The sequence below is a fragment of the Diadema setosum genome, chromosome 3, assembly GCF_964275005.1.
Source record: "Diadema setosum chromosome 3, eeDiaSeto1, whole genome shotgun sequence".
NCBI lineage: Eukaryota > Metazoa > Echinodermata > Echinoidea > Diadematoida > Diadematidae > Diadema > Diadema setosum.
In genome coordinates, this window is record NC_092687.1 from 1,363,761 (window position 1) to 1,382,747 (window position 18,987).

Consider the following 18,987-nt stretch of genomic DNA (forward strand, 5'->3'; position numbering starts at 1 on the left):
AACTGCGATAATGGCTTTCTGGTTCTCAGTCGATGATACATGTATGAACATACAGTTGAACCTCTCGTATCCGGACAAGTCGGGACCGGGGCTCATCCGGATAAGGGATTTGGCCGGATACGGAAGACTCAATGCTTTTTATACATGTACATATACATACACATGTACTGATGTAGCCCATTGTAGTACCTCATGTAGTAATGTGTATACTGCAACCTTTTCATTGTTACATTTGGGGATGTTTTGGGATGTTGAAATGTCTGAAGGTACAGAACGTAAGCAATTTGGAAGGAAATTTGATGCAATGTATGTTAATCATATTGGAAGTAATATGTAATTCATGTGTGTTTGGGTAGGAATTCTCAAGGAGTTGGGAATCCCCCTTTCTTCCCGTAATTATTAAAACAAAATCACGGCGAGATTGCGTTCGGATAATAGAGAGATCCGGATAAAGGGAGGCCGGATAATAGAGGTTCAACTGTATACAATGTATCTTCTCTAGTAAATACTACATGCAGACAATATATAAATTTGAGCTTGTCTTTTTCTTTTTTCATGCTGGAGACATTTCCAAACACTACCCCCTCACAATCTCGTAATCTGTACATGAAATCACCAACGATTTCTTATGTAGTTTCCTGAAGCCATGTGTGTGTATTGACAGAAGCACACAATCCAAGTTCAAGGTCAAGGGTACTGGTGTATCTGAACTACAATGCATCCTAATCAGAACAGTCTTGCGGTACAATCCATTCAAAAATCTTATTGGCTCACAGGCTAGCAAACCCTACCCATGTTTTGTTTTAGGATGCACCTTCACTTTCTGAGGGTGACTTCAATTTCCACAGCCTAAGAAAGAGTTGCAGAGATCTTGACGTCTGCCTTTATACACTACAACTCTTGAAACCGAAAGGGCGGAGGGGATAAGACAAATAAGTTATGCGTAATAGTTGAGGTTGGCCTTCTTCTTGGACTGTACTTCCAGAATGCCATCCATGTAGTCTTCGTGCATCAGCTCTGTTGCTCCACGACGCAACGCAATCATTCCCTGGAAAGCCGCAAGAAAGGACACAAAAGAAAAGATGTCAAATCTAACCCACCCTTATTCATTTGAAGTTTTCCTGGCCTTCCCATTTGAACCAAGACTTCAACAATAATAGCAATGGAATCAAATCGGCTAAATTGATCAAACAAAGAAATGAAATGTAAAATGCAATCAAAGTACTGTTTTTTTAGCAACATTTACTTCATCAACTCAGAAGCTCCTATTCTTACAACTACAAGAATAGTTATCACTGATCCTATTTATCCTATTTTTTTGACAAACTATTCTTATCATTACTCTTCCTATTACAACTGTCTGAGCTAATGTTTTAGTTACAATATGATCACAGTTTGAATAAGAATGTCAAAGTTATCTTGGACTTTATGAGAAGAATTTTGACTTCAGCAAACTTGTGAAGCTGCTATCCAAGTAAAAAAAAAACAAAAAAACAAAACAATCTGGAAAGCTTTGTTGAATTTCATACGCGTGACTCATAATATTCTTTTGTAAGTTTTTTCTGGCTTCCAACAATTTTTCCCAATCTCCCCTGAGTTGGAATAAGTTAATACTCACCGCTTCAACACACACTGCCTTGCACTGTGCCCCATTGAAGTCATCTGTACACCTCGCCAGTTCCTCAAAGTTCACATCAGCCCTGTATCAAGCAAGAGATGTGATAAAACCTTGGTGATCATAATCTGTTTTATGTACCCGATTTAATGAATCCTTGATTCTGATTGGTTGAAATTGGGGGAGTAAAAATCAATGACTGGCTGCTGCCTAATTATAGTGAACCAAACTCGCTCCTGAATATAGTTTAAATCAAATCTATGGTTCAGGTTACCCATGGACTGAAACTGGTGCAAAGCAGGCATACTCTCTCTTTACTTTTTTTTCTTTTTTCTTTGTGTATATACATGCACTCAATCTGGAATTATTTCAACTGCTGCTGATTGATGGATTGATTTTCAATTTTCGAGCGCTGATGCAAAACTTTGCTTTAATACAATTTCAGAAAAATTGAGAAGCTTTGCAAAATAGAGGGAAGCAACCAACAATGAGAAAAAAAAAATAAACGAAAAAAAAATCTTCTGAATAACTAAGTAGAAATAAAGCCAAATTTCAAACAGGAAAAGACAGCTCTCTCCTTTCCCGTATAAATATGAGTCACATGTTAACTGATATGGGGAAATTCTAGAAACAAATGAAAAGGTTTGGGAACTGGTTCAATAGTGCAAATGTAAGCATGTGAGAAGCTTATAAACCCTCTCAAAGTTGGGGACTGGTCAATTTACAGTACACAGAAAAATAGAAAAGAACTCAGGAAACTGGTGAACTCACCCAACATTCATCTTTCTAGAGTGAATTTGCATGATTCGGGCACGGGCTTCTTCGTTGGGGACGGGGAACTCGATCTTCCTGTCCAGCCGCCCGGAACGCAGCAGGGCAGGATCAAGAATGTCTACCCGATTCGTGGCTGCTATGACCTGTTCAGAGAAGTGTACATGTGGATTGAGAGAATGCAGCAATATCAGCAGAACACATCAGCAAAATTTCGAGGAAAATTGGACAATCCATTTCAAAGTAAGGGATTTTTAAAGCTTTGGTGCAGTCATCACAGGATGAGAAGACTACTCCATGGCTACAGTTAAAAATGTCACTGATGTATAACACTACAGCCCAACCACTGCCTTGACACATCTAGGTCTACAGAGTTTGGGAGATGTTCTTAATTGGCAACAACGTGTATGACTTTCACCCCTATTCAAATACCTCATGAATTTATTATCCCATGTGTAAGCAATGAAGTAGCACATTCTCTCTATCTGTAGGCAAGAGAGAATGTAATGCTACAGCCGACTCACGAACGCGACAACTTGGACTACAGCCTGCGTTTACCCTAACAATGCTAGGTCCTAGTTAAAAGAGGTCATAAGATGCTTCAAATTGGCAATGCCATGTCTGACCTTGATCTCCTCGGATGAGCTGAAACCATCGAGCTGGTTGAGGAGCTCCAGCATGGTGCGCTGCACCTCGCGGTCGCCAGCCTTCTCGCTGTCGAAGCGCTTGGTGCCGATGGCGTCGAGCTCGTCGATGAAGATGATCGCCGGGAGCTTCTCCTTGGCCAGGGCGAAGGCGTCGCGGACGAGCTTGGCACCGTCCCCGATGAACATCTGGACCAGCTGTGGACCCGCCAGCTTCAGGAATGTGGACTGAACGCCATAAAGGGTGTGTGTAATAAATAGGGGAGGGGGAAGCAAAAAAAGCAAAGGCAAGATACAAGTGAGATGAAAACATGATGCATGGGCATTATATAACCACCCAGCTCAAAACCCATAAAACGTCAAACATTACACGTAGGATTCACAGTCATGGACCAAAATAGGTCATTTGGGTCGACCACTTTCTGTATATTTGATGTTTGTTTTACCTAAAGAAAGTACTCTTTTTTCAACCTATTGATAAGATTTGCTGGCAAAGAGCAAGACTGAAATCGAGACATGAACAAATTTTTGGACCACATAGTCTTTTTTCTGCTTTCACTTTGAAATAGAACATGGTTATAATTTCTCACGCTCACGTGACCCTCCTCTTCCAATCCTCTTTTCTCCCTTTTCTAAAAAAAACTGTAAAAACAAAAGACAACTATGAAACATCTCTCTCTTACGTATTTCAATCACGTTTTGAACGGGTAAAGATTGTCCATTTTTTTTTCCAAGTTATATATATATCATTTTAAAGCTTCAAGCTGTAATACTCTTAGTCTTTATGTGTCTCATTAATCTAGAACATAGAAAAGTATGTAGAATTTCAATTACAACGCACTACAAGACAATTAACGATTCATTCAAACACATAACAATTCACCATCAGACAAATTGGAAAATTGGTAACAAAATCAACAAAATCTAAAACACCTGTAGATGGCTAAGAACCCACCTTGGTTTGAGCTGCACAGGCTCTGGCGAGAAGAGTCTTCCCCGTCCCCGGGGGACCGTAGAGGAGGACGCCCTTGGGGGGCTGTATGCCGATGTTCTCAAATCGCTCTTTGTGCGTCATGGGAAGGACTACAGCCTCGATGAGCTGCAAGAATCAACGTCCAAAATCACGTTGCCGTGATGCTCATGGTGCACGATATACAGTGGACTCTCATTATAACAAAGTCCCCGGGACCACCAATTTTCTTTCATTATGTCAAAATTTCATCATAACTGAACAGACAATAAAAACATAGAGCGCATATTGTTGCAGCCTGAATTTTTACTTCCTTGTAGCCGGAAATTTGTTAGAACTGCGTTTGTTGTGCACAGGAGTGCACTGTATAAACACAGGATCCACAACTCGTTAAAAGTGTACACTTTATATTGGTACTGTGGAACCTCATTATGTTTTGGTTATAGTGAGACACCTGATATATTGTATCGAGGTAACTCTACAAGTCCCTTTCCATTTATAGTGTTGTTTTTATCCCTGATGTAATGAGATACATTATATTAAGGAAATTTAGTGGTCCCCAACAGCATGTTATACCAAGCTTTCCCTGTACATTTTGCTGCTATAACATGCATTGCAAATTCTTTAATTTTTCAAGTTTCTTCAATTCTTCAAGGAATACACTTCCTACGTACTTACAAGCTGTACACCCATTAGACACTAAACATAACTTACTCTTTACATAAAACCTTCCAAAGCATATTTTCATGGAATATCTGCTTAACTATTTTCAATCTTAATCAAATGATTTGATTTCATATCTAGTAATTACAAAAAGAAAGACAGAAATTTCAGTGAAGCATGAACTTCTGTCTGTAAAGTCAGGAAAAAATTGTGATAATGATGAATAGCATTTACTAGAGCATTTTCTAACTAGAAAAGCACTTAGAGAGCGCAGACCTCCACCAAGCAGCTACTTTCCAATGATGATCTTGCTCTTCCACAGAGATCAGTGATTTCCACCCATATGTATGCCTGCTGAAAAATTGTCGGGTTTCCCAATATAGAAGCCTTTGTTACGTCAAAAACCCTCAGCTTGCCCTAGCAGAAATTAGAGCATGCACTTTTAGTGCGCGTAAGGAAGCCTCAAAAATGCGCAGCTTGAACTCCCAAGTTCATTGACCCTTCCTGACAAAAAAATTGAAAATTCTTCAAAAAATCCCTAAAAATTTCCAGATCACTACCAAAATTTAATCATCTGTTCCTTGTGTCATTCTCAACGTTTCCTGCAAGTTTCATCCAAATCCGTGCACAACTTTTTGAGCTTTTTTGCACATAGACAAACTAAATAACAAACAAGCAAACAAACGGTAACAAAAACATAACCTCCTCCCTTGGCGGAGGTAATTATTACCTCCTGAATTTGTTTGTCCAAACCTCCAATGTCACTGTACTGCTCTGTAGGTCTCTCATCAACCTCCATTGCTTTTACTCGAGAATCAAATCTGTAAGAAGAAAGACACAAGCACATAATTATCCACTTTATATTTGTGCTTGGAAGCATGACAGATTCAATGCAATGAGGGCTATTAACCCTAATCAGGCTGGGCTTTTTTGGCTATGCTATATCTGGGGGGGGGGGGGGGGGCGGATTCCGCCCCCCTTCAGATCTCGACTATCGAACGCGCAATTGCGCCGAAAATCGGCACACGCGACGCCCGCTACGTATTCTATCAAAATGTATGGTTGCTTTCTCTGAAAAATTTTTCTTATATTTTATATTAATTAATTATTGTAATTTATGCATAAAATCAGTTTTGGGCTCTAAATTACTTATTAATGCTCCAATTAAGCTAATTTCTTTTTTTTAAATGTCTCTTGTATCATTCTTCTGAGACATAGGATAAAAAAAAAATCTGTATCGAAATTAATTTCTTATGTATTTTATTGTTTTTTTGAATTTCTTATGTATTTCTGTTTTTTGACCTTTTGTTTTTGTTTGTTTTTTGGCCAAAATTTGTCACAGACATTTTTCGAAGCATTATTATGCTAAAATAAATTAATTTCGGCCATTCTAAGAGAAGATATGAATTTTTATGTGAATTGATTGAAAAAACACAATTTGCATTGGATTTGTACACAAAATCACGTTTTGGAGCAATTTTGGGGTTGACAAATTTTTTTCGAACGGGCGTCGCGTCAAAACGGTACATGCGGGCGCAACAATTTGGGTCTCAACAGTTGCGTGATACTTGAAAGAAAAAAGTCATGAAACATCGCGGCGGGAGCTTATCGCATTGCGAAGATATTGCACGAAACGTCGAGGGGGAGGGGGGGCGGATTCCGCCCCCAGCCTGATTAGGGTTAAAGCCAAGGCTGTACACTAACCCATTTTTTTGTACTGGTCCGACCAGTCTGTCGGAACTGTAGTTACCCAGGTTTTTCATTTCCCTTCTTGGCAGCTGCCCCACGCCAGTGGAATCAGCTCCCTCAAAGTATCAGGGAATCACCATCTCTGTCAATGTTCCAAAAATTGTTGAAGAATTTCCTTTTCAATAACTGCTTGATTTATTATGTATATATACTATGTATATACTAAGTACCTATATTGTATTGCATTGTATTACTGGTCCATTCCTGGAAAAGTTACTGATCCAACAGTGATTTTTACTGGTCCTGGACCACCGCGCCAGTGCTAGTGTGCAGCGTTGGCTAAGCCAACACAATAGTGGGCAAATTTTTCTTGGTGTATTTAACCTCAAAATACTGAGATCTCCTTTCAAGTGAATGATAGTGTCTCTGCTTCCCAATACTTCTGCTAGAAAGTAGACTACTCGTATGTTTCCAATGTATGTGTAACAAGCAATGGTCTTGAAACATATGACCACAATTTAGAGCTGCTTGAATGAAATGGCAAAGTCTACATCTCCCTTATAGCAGCAGTCCTCATGAAAGACTATTTGGCTTCTGCATAACATCTCCCCACCTCCCCTTTCCTAACCTTTTGACAAGGCCTCAAGGCTGAATAAGAGACTAACTGCCAGGGATCCTGACATAAATTTCTTATCTTGAATTTTGTTTCTCGGCAATCCTTGTACCAAGAAGGTAGCAGCCAGTCAGTGACTGCAGCGTTCAAAATGACATCACATATAGTGAATACGCATTAGTATGAATCCTGTGGCTTGCTCGTCCATATCCAGCCTGCACTGCCTACCTGCAGTAGCTACGATGTACCTACATTCCTTGCATTGACACATCATCTTAGCATAAAAACTGAGGTTTGTATCATGAATTCATTAATAATTCATACTCATGAATGTTGCGGGCCACAGGGGAAAAAACAAAACAAAACCATGTTTGAAAAGATCTTGTGACTGCACCACTTGGTGTCATGTTTACTCATTTCTCGCAGCGCTCAGTCTGGCGAGTTAGTCTCATTCCTCAGCCACGAGGCCTTGTCAAAAGACTATGCCTTTTCCCCATCCCTTTCTTCCAGTATGAATCACTGTAACTCTCTGCTTTCAAGCATTTGTACCACAAAGATTACATTATCCTAAAACATAACCACCACACAGATTACGTTATCCTACAAGATAACCAAGGGGTGCATTCGAGCGCTCTAAAGCGAACCAAAGCGAACTGAACTAAAGCGTACCGTACTGAACTGTGCCAGATTTGGAGCGTCTGAGTGCTCTGTTGAGAAAGCGTACCTCATGACTTAGTTTTAGAAGAGGTCACGCATTTTGTAGCAAGAATGTCATTCACCTTGCGTGCTTGAACTACTTTCAGCTGTCCCAAACAAAGAGAACAATGTCTTTGCATTATGACGTATGTGCATGTTACGCGCATTCTCACACGCAAACTTTTGATACGCTTTTGGTACTCTGTTGGAGCACATCGAGAAGTGGTCCACTCTTGGCTCGGTACAGTATGGTATGGTATACTTTAGGAGCGTTCGAGCACTCCTCTGGTGCGGATACGGTACGGTACAGTTCGCTTTAGGAGAGCGCTCGAACGCACCCAAGGAGGACTTGTGTGACTCACTCTTGAGGTAGCGTTTCTAAGATGAGGTAAGAATCCTTGTTCACTCCCACCAAATCTCCCGGATGAAGCTTCTCCGCATCCACCAACCCTATCACCGGTAGGAAGTACGTCTAGAAAGGAAAGAAGGAGTGACAGGCATCAAAAAATTGCACCAAAAAAGGAAGGAGGCCTGAAGATTAAAGGGACTGTGCAGTTCTGGTTGAGGTGAGGATTTTATAGCTTTTAATGTTTTGCCAGATATTCAGAAACCACTCTATGAGATGTCAAAGAGCATGCAATTCTAAGGGACATCAAAAGTTTATTTGATGAAAATCGGTTTTGAAATGGCTGAGATATCCAAAAACAGGGTGAAACAAAGAGATCGTAACAAAAGGCGTGACATGTCGCCTTTTATTATTATCACTTTTTTGGACATCTAAGCCATTTGAAAACCAATTTTTATCAAATAAATGTTGAATCCTTCGTAAAATTACATGCTCTTTTATATTTCATAAGAGGTTTCTCATTATCTCACTTAGGAATGTTATAAACCTGAATCCCCACCTAAACCAGTACTGTACAGTCCCTTTAATATTGTCATGCACATGGGAAGGAGATATCTGGAAGACACCAGGTTTTCTTTCATACACTCTTTAATATAACTTATAAAAGATGAGCTTTCCACTGAAAAGTCCTCAGAAGAAAGTGATTGTCGTTCAGTGATGATTTTACTGCCATTAGACAAGTCTAGAATGTCTAGTTTACAGAGTTAGAGTAAAAACAAAACAAAACAAAACAAAAAATTTGAAAAAAATATATATATTTTCCCTTCAGCTGGACTGTAAAAAATTAAAAAAGAGACAAGAATGACTAAAGTGTGAACCTTAGGACAGTTGTGGCAATACTATGCCATTTGTCTAGATACACTGGGTTAACAGGATGTGGTTTTCTTTTGCTGTTGTTCTGTTGTCTGTCTCACATTGATCAGGTTAGCACGATACTTTGCCATCTAGAGTTAAACTTTATTAAAGAGTTAACCCTCTGACACCAAAGCCCTCTCAAGTCACCTTTCTAGAGTACCACTGAACTTCCAACAGTCCCCTGATCCTTTCCCAATGTTAAGTATATAATGTATATGGGTTAATGTATGTGGGCAGGTGAAAACTGTCAATATAATGTATCTCTGCTTGGTTCATATCCGATGATTATCAACCTATTCTACAATCTAATCTCATATAATGCTGTAAAATGCACTGCCTAAACAAGAGGGTAGCAGCTGATTTTGCATTAAACCTCACGATGCTAGAAAGTTAAACATCTCAATTATTGGAGAATGTTGGTAACATCATATTTGAGCTAAAGTTGGTTTTCACTTCTGCATTATAGTTTGTTTTGTTTCTGTTCTATTAACTGGAGCACTGACCTATTATGACTTTCCAATACTGTTTCAAGTGTAGGCAACAAAAAAAATGTCAGTGAGTTTGTTAGATGCATCTTGACAAAGTCATCAATTTAATTTTATATTCAATAAGAATGTGACATTTCCTAGTGAGGTAGATTCAGGAAAGAAAGAGGAGTTCCCAGAAGAGTGTGTGATATTTATCACAAAAATTAGGAAAATCCTATTGAAATAAGAGCTGGGATTCGTCAAAATTCAGATTCTTTCCTCCAAATTCAGAATGGTTGGGAGGTCTGTAAACCCAATCTAGAGGGAAAAGAAAATCTAAAAAGAGAAAATGTGGCATTATATATTTTCAGGAATAATCTGAAAGTCATCACATAGCATTAGCCCCATTATCAGCATTTCGGGATGTGAAATACCTGTCTTGTGGATGTTTTGATGACGGCGCACTTTCCTTTGCGTTGCGAGTCGAGATCAACATTAGCGCCCTCTGTCTCTTCATCTTCATCAGGCTGAACATCAAGGAGCTGGACAGGAGCGGGCAAAATAAAATCTCAGCTCAGCATTTGTCATCACAAGAAAAAGGAAATTACTTCACTATAATACATACATGCCCTTCATTCACACAATAAGAAACATGTTTATTTTCTTCTTTTTTTTCCTTCTTCTTTCTTACTTGAAATGACAATGATAATGATTAATACATAGTGTAAATAAGAGTTTCTAAGATGATTCTTGTAAGACATGGTCTAGATTTTAATATCAGAGATTCAAATTTCTTTGTTCTTTTATTCTCTTTCACATATGAAATGTCAATGTAGCTTCATTTAAATTGTAAACCCTAGGAGTAAGTTGAATCATACCTAAATGCCATTCAGCATAGCAACAAAATAAAAATTGTAAGCACCATTTCCATCTACATGTTTGATCAAACCAGAGGCAAGATACAACATAAGCTTTGATGTCTACACATACGACTTCTGTATCATTCTTCTTTTGTTTTTTTTTGTTTTTTTTTTTGGTCCCCTCCCCCATATCTTTGAACAGAATACCCCCTTATTTTCATCACTGTTGTATTAAAGATGGATCCATTTAGCTATAAAGACCACAAAACTTAGATACCAGTGTGGTTACTTGCCATATACACTTGTATGCCTTGTATGATTACTCTGTGATTGCACGGAGAGATGCAAGGGGCTACCTTGGCTTACCCCTTATGCTTGCATACTAGCATACAATACCCAAGGAACAGCCATATCAAGGAATGTGGACTTGCATAAAAGTAAAAAAAGTTCAAATAAACTCTATTAAAAAAAAATACTACTTCAGCATGCAGAGCACAAACACATGAAGCAAAGGCCGGCATTACAAAGTAGGGCACATGTGCGGCTCCTTATGATCACAGACATTGATTGTACATCCTCTATAGAGAGTGAAAAAAAAAATATGTCTTTTGATGGAACATATACCTCAATGACATTTGACACAAGGTAGGGCAACGTCTTGTTGACTTTGATCTTCTCCTCATTCTCCTTGATCTTCTCTTTCTGTGCCTGCAGCTCGTGCTGGATCCGCATGATCTCACTCTTCATGATCTTTAAGCACCAATGAGAGTAAAGACAATGATGATACTGATAAAGGTGATGATTATGAGCATGATGATATTCATTGTAATAATTTAATATTTAAGGACAAGTCCACCTTCATATACATAGGGATTGAGTGAATGCAACAATATAGAACACATCACTGAAAGTTTGGAGAAAATCCGACAATCCGTTCAGAAATTATGAATTTTTAAAGCATCTGCGCAATCACTGCTGAATGAGGAGACTACTACAGTGTATGATGTCACATGTGTACAACAGTATAAGGAAAATAAAAAGAAAATTTCACAAAACTTTGTTGTTGTTTTTAATAAAGTGCACATTTCTTCGACTCGTTACTGACGTATGTTAAGGGAAATATATTATTCCCCTTGCCTTCTGAAAGAGAGAAGTCGAGTGTTCTTTTGTTATGCGAGAAAAGTGAAAATATGTTGAATTTTCTTTATACTTTCTTTATATCGTTGTACTCATGTGACATCACAAGCTATAGTAGTCTCCTCATCCAGCCGTGACTGAGCAGAAACTTCAAAAATTCATAACTTTTGAACGGATTATCCGATTTTCCTCAAATTCTCAGTGATGTGCTTTACTAATATTGCTGCATTCACTCAACCCACATGTCTAGATGAAAGTGAACTTGTCCTTTAAAGAAGAAGACAAAATAAGAAGGAAAATGAGAGGAAGAAGGGCAAAAACTAGAGAAAGAAAAAGGAATGGGAGAAAAAGAAAGCAATTAAGAAAATAAATCAGTTACATGTACAAGAAGACTTAACACGAACTGCAACTTTTCATACCTGTTCCAGGCCAGGCGAGTTCTTCTCAAAAGATATCATTGATCGTGTCTGTTTTTATAGTTTTGTGGTTATTTTCCAAAGGTACATAAAGGACATGGTCAATGAAGGAAATTACTAAAAGTCTCCAGGCCAACAAAATTGACTGTATCTGGGTTTCTTCTGGTGGTGCCATACCTCCAACGCACCACTTCAATGAATGTACCTTGACTTCATTGTCTAGTAAGCGTGTCCTGCCGATGATTTCGTCTGTTGACATGCGCAATACCTCCTCACCGACGGCATCCTGAGGGAGAAACATGAATGAAGGAAACTCTTATTTAATCAAATATCAGTGTTTGATAGTATTCTGAGGACATTTAACATGTTGTATAGAATGTGCTTTGCCTTTGCATGTTGATGCGACTGTATCAGCCACTCGCACTTCGGACATGATCTACTAGTTACGGTCGGTCACAAGCAAGACGGTTGGACTGTGATACCTACTAAATTGGCAAAATCGTGAAATCAGTCCCACCGCTGTGCGCGTGCACCTGTGTGGTTAAAAAGCAAGGTTAGGTTAGGGTTAGTGTTAAGGATTGTATTTATTGTTAAATTGAAAAAATAAATTAGTCCAGGGACATTAGGGAGTCCTTCGGAGAATAAAAAGTTGAAGACCAAAGCAAAAAATCGGGAGAAAGGGAGGACGAAAGATTGTCATACTAAAACTGAGTCATAGTCATGATGCTATGTACCGTACACGTAGTCGTATGCTGTGGAATTCGGCCCCACCGCTGTATCAATCTCGCGTAAACGTCGTTTGGTGGGGCCGCATTCAGATTATCATACTGTGGAAGACAGCCCCACCACTGTGCTTATCTACTGATGAACACCACACGGTGGGGCTGAATTCACGATCCGCCGTAGTGAATAGTAAATTTACGGACACGCAGTGGTGGGGCCTTAAACGTTAGTGTATTGAACGAGTATGCCACCAAATTACTACAGTGCTAGTACACCGTAGATACAATTTTACCAACTACTTACAGTAAGTAGCCTAGACCAGTTGGTCAATATACAGTGCACGTTGCTGCCCACCGGGGCAAGATTTCCTTTTGAGACAGCCACCCAAAAGTGAGTGCTTGAATCCGTGCGTTATCTCGCAAGCAAGTTTAGGCAGGTAGGCCTAGGTCCTATAGTTGTATTATATAGGCCTAGATCTGCACCGATTTAGTACTGGTGTAATTGGGGTGGCTGTCTCAAAAGGAAGTCTTTCCCCCACCGGCACCGCACTAAATTAATCATATTTCAAACAAATCAAGCCGTCTTTGAACGTACGGTACGGTAGCCTTTAAACAAGGCGACTCGCTCTGCGTGCCCCCGTATAGCGCGTTTACCCCACAAACCTGTTGGCCGGCGAGTGGAGCGAGCCGCCTTTATCCACTCGTTCAGGGATGTGTACTTTTGTCGTTGTTGTTGCTTTATATTCTTTGACAAATTTGCGTACAAATTTGATGCAGAAAATACACACGGCACCAAGGCAAGCCTCGTTAATTAAGTAACTATTCTTATTCTATATAGTTACTTAATATTAACGAGGCTTGCCTTGGTGCCGTGTGTATTTTCTGCATCAAATTTGTACGCAAATTTGTCAAAGAATATAAAGCAACAACGACAAAAGTACACATCCCTGAACGAGTGGATAAAGGCGGCTCGCTCCACTCGCCGGCCAACAGGTTTGTGGGGTAAACGCGCTAGAGCCTATACGGGGGCACGCAGAGCGAGTCGCCTTGTTTAAAGGCTAACGGTACGGTTGCATACGCGAGGCCAGTTGCATAACCGGTACGGTTGCATACGCGAGGCCGGTTGCATAACCGAGGCCAGTGAGGGAGACTTATTTGATTTGATATGATAATAATATTAATTTTGAATTATTTGCAATAAAATGAAAATAATATAGGTTAAAATTTGGAAATTTATAGAAATTTTATGAATATAGATTTGGCGTAAATATTCCTCGAGGAATGATAAACGCCAAATAAATTCAAATAACAACAACATACGCATCGGATTCCCCGATCCCCCCTCGCTCGGCCTCGGGCCTCACTGCACTGCACCGTCAACTCTTTGTGCTGTGCGTAGCAGAAATGTGTAGTCCCACCTACTATCTATACCGTTGGTTTTACAGAGACAAACACAAGTGTGAGTACTGGCCATGAATTACAAGAGGAAAATATCGAAAATCTAACAGTAAACATAGAAAAAAAATGAAGAAGAAGCATGCCTTTAATTAATCGTGAACATACATTTACATAATTTCTGAAAACGTGTATAATTACCTCGCCATCTTCCCAAATAGATTTGTCTTCAAGCTTTGTCGCGGCCATTGCGTGATGAAGCACAATTCAGACTGCATGCAATTTTCGCAGGAGCGGGAGCCGGGACAACTGGTAGGCAAGACATCAACTCGGCCACTGCCCAATGACAAATCGGCCTCAACTAGGTCGAATTTTGATGCAGTTGTGGTGGTGGGTTAAAAAAATAAAAATAATAATAATAATAATAAATAAAAAGATAAAAAGATAAAGATCGTAAAGCATAGATTTGATAGGAACATTACTTTCCAACCGTCTGATCTTAAGAGGGAAGTTAGAGTAGTGGGCAGGCCTGTAAAAGCAGGTTGAAGTAAGATGCAAGGTCTTAGTCTACTCAAAGTTCAATCGTGCGCGTATAATTATGGTTTTCATTTTCACAGTTCTTAATAAGCATGTCATCATAATGGAACAGCCTTTTCTCCGATATGGTAGAGAACATACAATTTGAAATGGCTTCAAATCCAATTTGATGAAATTTTGGGCCAAAAAAAAAAAGAAAAAAAAAAAGATGTTCAATTTGATCCACAAGAATCTTATCTTGTCCATGCATGTTCTACTGATGTTCCACACCACAAAAATAAAGTATTTCCAGTCTCTGGCCAGATGTCACTGGAGAGGCAATTAAGTTTTCAAACTTTTGCCTATACATTCAAGGTGTTCTGCAAGGTATATAATAAATGTTTCTCTCAAAATGGGCCTTTCGAATCACTAATTTCTTGAATTCCATTTGCTTTCATAAATATTTTTAAAAAATGATCATGATGATATCAATGACTGCGGCAATTGCTTTATGGGGAATGTACATTACAATGTCTGGTTGTTAGCTTTCACCCCATTTTCAACATTAGACTAAGTAATTATGATGCATATTTTGCTTGAGAGTCTATTATTTTGTAATTATATTTCTAATATATTTAGACATATTTAGAAAAAAATATATATATATACATAATATTATCATATTAATGTTTTTTTTTTCATTAGCATGATGTGTTTTGTAAAAAAAAAAAAATAAGGACAAAAATACAAAACAAAATCTACTATGAAAATGAAATGTAAAGGAAAGTGGTACTCATAAACCAGTTTTTCTCTTTTTTTTTGGGGGGGGGGGTATATATCTCAGCCATTTAAAACCGATTTCGTCAAATATATATTTCATTCCTCTCAGAATTGTATTTCATGTGGTTTCTGATTATCGCGCAAAAACTTAAAATCTGAATCCCCATCTCGACGAAAACTATACATATAACATCCCTCTGGAGGGAATGTGTTAATCACGTCAACTTTTGTGTTTGTCAATTTTGGAGTGACCCAGGCTTCCAATCCGTGGTCACTCAAATGTCAGTGTTGACAATTCGTGATTAGGCCTACAGAGCAGTATTTATAATGTCTCTTGATACGGATCATTTAATTTCAATTTGAGCAAAACCTATAGTTTGATAAATTGCATTCCGCCTGAAGGTTTTCACTCAAATGCGAATGACGCAACACAAAACAATGGTTACTTTTGAACCTACCTACGCAAACAATATTTTCTACACATTGATATGAAACACACACACATACACACACACACACACACAGACTCTATAATGCAAACACTTGAATTGTTTCGCAAATTACAATAGTCAATGCTGGTGTCTGCACTCTTTATATTTACGTTGAGGTTATTTCTTTATTCAGAGCGGATTATACATAGTCATTTAGAAAGAGATCTTTGCTTTGAGGCTCTGCTCATCTATTGCGAATAACCAGATAATATAAAAAAAAAAAGACACTCAACCGTTGTAGAACTTCTTCTAATTATTGCATGTGTGATGTGAAATGTTATCTTTAGTTTATCTATTTCGTTTACATCTGTAGCAAAATTATAGCCATGCTGTACCATAGGGCCTACGTCTTTCTGTTGCCTCAATGAGCTTTACACGTATGCATATTCAGCAAAATGCGCATTATTACGCCTTCTCTCTAATTCATACACAAGTATGAGTGTACACGATACGTGCATCTCTTTGCATGTACAGTTCATGTACATTACAGATGTGATTTTATTGCAATAACGCTATCGTAGGGATAAAATGATATTGAAAATAATAGTAATAGCAATGATGACGATGATGATGGTAATAATAATAATAAGAGGAAGAGGAAAAAGAAGAAGAAGGAGAAGAAGAAGAAGAAGATGATGATGATGATGATGAATGGAAAGCGTTCTAGAGTGCATGCACGAATACATGACGAAGTACCCACAGAACGGAAAGGTCTCAAAAACTTCAAAGTAAGGCCTGTATAGATAGTTACACCATGCACGTTTTTGACCATGTGGGACCATTTACCATGACAATTAAAGGATGGCTTCTCAATGATAAAACAGTCAAACACGGTGTGTTTGGGAAAGTAATGGGGGCTACACAGTGATTATTTTGTGACCCTCTTTAAAGGAAACCAAAACCCCATAGAAATGTGGAATTAGTTAAAGCAGCAACATTAGTAGAACACATCAGTAAGAATTTGAGGAAAATCGAACAATCGATGCAAAAGTATCAAATTGGTTTAAGTCTAATAAGCTTTCTCTGAATATAAAAAAATACTCATTTTATTCATTTTAAACTTCATTATCATAATACAGATACGCTGATACATATTAACATTGATGATATCCCATTAGAAAAGAACGCTTCAAAATTTTTGGGAGTATTTATAGACGAAACTTTGACTTGGAATGAGCATTTGCATCATGTTACAACGTCTTTATTTCTAAAACAACGTTTTTATTTCTAAAAATATAGGGATCATTTCCAGCTGAAGTTTTTCCTCCCTCGTTCAACTTTATTTTTAGAATATAATTCCTTAATTCTCCCATATTTAAGTTATTGTAATATTGTATGGGGAATATTGCGGCTCTACCAAAATAAATTCTATTTTCAAAACGTATTTGTACTGGATAGCATTTCCGGGCTCATATTGATTCTTTATTAATTTTTTGAACTTAAAACATTAAAGGTTTTTTATTTGAATTTCATTCAAGAAACAGTAATTATGTTTAAATATATTGATGACCAACTTTCATCATCGTTCAATGATTATTTAGGTTTAATACTTCTGTCCATTCGTACCCTACTCGTATATGTAGAAATTTCCATCTTTTGAATCCCAAATTATTAGTGACACATAAATCTATCAGACATTCGTGTCCGGACACTTGGAATAATCTCCCGGACAACATAAATTCTTGCTCAACTATTTATTCTTTGAAAGCTTCACTAAAACGGTATTTGATACATTCATATTCTCCCCACTCATTAAGATAACAAATAGGCCTACTTATGATGAATGAATATTTTTTTTTCAATCTGTATTTCCTTCCTTCAACTGCATTTTGCATTCACACCTGCAACTGCACTGCACCCACCTGATCACTTTCTTCCAAGAGAGTTGTGTCGTTGGATAGTTCTTTTATGAGGCCCCCGTCCATTTCAAGCTTAATCGCTTACCATGGCGGTCTCCTGCATTCAATTATCTCTGTTATTTACTGAAAAATACTATATATTATATTTTATGTTTTTGTGTATGTATGTATGTATACTGCTAAATGCAATCACTCATGAGTATGTGTACTGTTATCGATTTATTTCACTGCACTGGCTATTCTTTGTCTTTGTACTTTTGAAATTTGTATTCAATTCGTATCTGATTGGATGTGGAAATAAATTAAATCAAAAGTTATGAATATTTAAAGTTTTGATGTTGGAACTGCTGGATGAGGAGACTACCAGAAGTTACTGACGTATGTGGACAACAATATAAAATAAAAAAGAATCATTTTTCATGAAAATTACACGTTCTATCAACTTAATACTATATATTCTTCCTGCTTTCAGAAAGCGGTTAGTGACGTGCTCTTTCATAATGCTGGAAAAGTGAAGTTTTGTGGAATTTTTTTCATATTATTTACTTTATATTGTTGTTCAAAAAATGTTAGCGTTATCATATTTGATATAATATATGTAAGTCAATTGTATCACAAAAATCCTACCCGTTGAGGACGAGTCCCGAGTATACTCGGGCAGGTGTCTATGGGAAATGCGTGTTGTAACAAAATCAAACCGTCCTCAACGGGTTAAAAAAAGATCGCAATAAAGCCTAAACTATAAGGAGATATCTCGATTTTTATCACTAAACCGTAACTGTAGACAGTTTAGTCTAGAATTATTATAGCTATCGTTGACATTTTGTATATCTAACAATATTTTGCATTCATTATTCCAATTTACATTTTTGCATGGGTTGTTTCTACCCTTAACTCACATTTTGGAACTATTTTGAAGCACTTAAATTGGGACTTTGCTTGAACTGCAAATGGTAAATAATGTCTTTAAAGGAGCACCTAGGTGACGGCGTGGAAGCGCTATTGAAGCATCGTTCATGTTGTTAGCGGTCTTTCCGGGTGTCGAACCGTAGACTGTTGTCCTTCCTAGGAATACACGCTGCCGACTCGACCTTTTTTTTTTTTTTTTTTTTTTTTTTTTGGTGACGTCCTTATAATGTCGTAATTGATCGAGTGAATGCGTTGTAAGAATCAGATTCTTTTCAGTCGTCCATTATTGTCCTTATTGATTCTGTGTGACTCGAGACTATCAGTGAGAAATTAGTGATCTATATTGATACGTAAATATTGTGATGGAATTCACGTGGCTATGAGATTATCTCGCTATGCATTACTAGTTCTTCTTACCTTTCCGATTCCCCGTCCCCCTCCCCCGTTTACCCCCCCCCCCCCCACTATCTCACACTGTTTAGATATTCGTCCTCTATGCTTACGTCATAATTT

At 38.0% G+C, this 18,987-nt stretch overlaps 1 protein-coding gene across 1 annotated transcript; it reads right to left on the reverse strand.

Moving 5' to 3' along the window:
• Positions 1 to 499: 499 nt before the first annotated feature.
• Positions 500 to 14,180, reverse strand: LOC140246961 (26S proteasome regulatory subunit 6A-B). Its single transcript, XM_072326273.1, has 11 exons — positions 14,121 to 14,180; positions 12,008 to 12,088; positions 10,874 to 10,999; positions 9,824 to 9,931; positions 8,024 to 8,133; positions 5,394 to 5,484; positions 3,986 to 4,129; positions 3,013 to 3,258; positions 2,387 to 2,532; positions 1,619 to 1,700; positions 500 to 1,048 (listed from the first exon to the last, which is right to left on the reverse strand). Exons 1-11 carry the CDS (start codon positions 14,166 to 14,168, stop codon positions 938 to 940), a joined length of 1,293 nt encoding a protein of 430 aa, XP_072182374.1. The 5' UTR covers positions 14,169 to 14,180; the 3' UTR covers positions 500 to 937.
• Positions 14,181 to 18,987: the final 4,807 nt, after the last annotated feature.

Coding starts and splice junctions, on each gene's coding strand:
- LOC140246961 (XM_072326273.1), bottom strand. CDS start 14,168: ATGGCCGCGACAAAGCTTGAAGACAAATCTATTTGGGAAGATGGCGAG. Junction 12,089..14,120: donor CTATTTGGGAAGATGGCGAG/GTAATTATACAC, acceptor TTTCTCCCTCAG/GATGCCGTCGGTGAGGAGGT. Junction 11,000..12,007: donor TACTAGACAATGAAGTCAAG/GTACATTCATTG, acceptor TGGTGCTTAAAG/ATCATGAAGAGTGAGATCAT.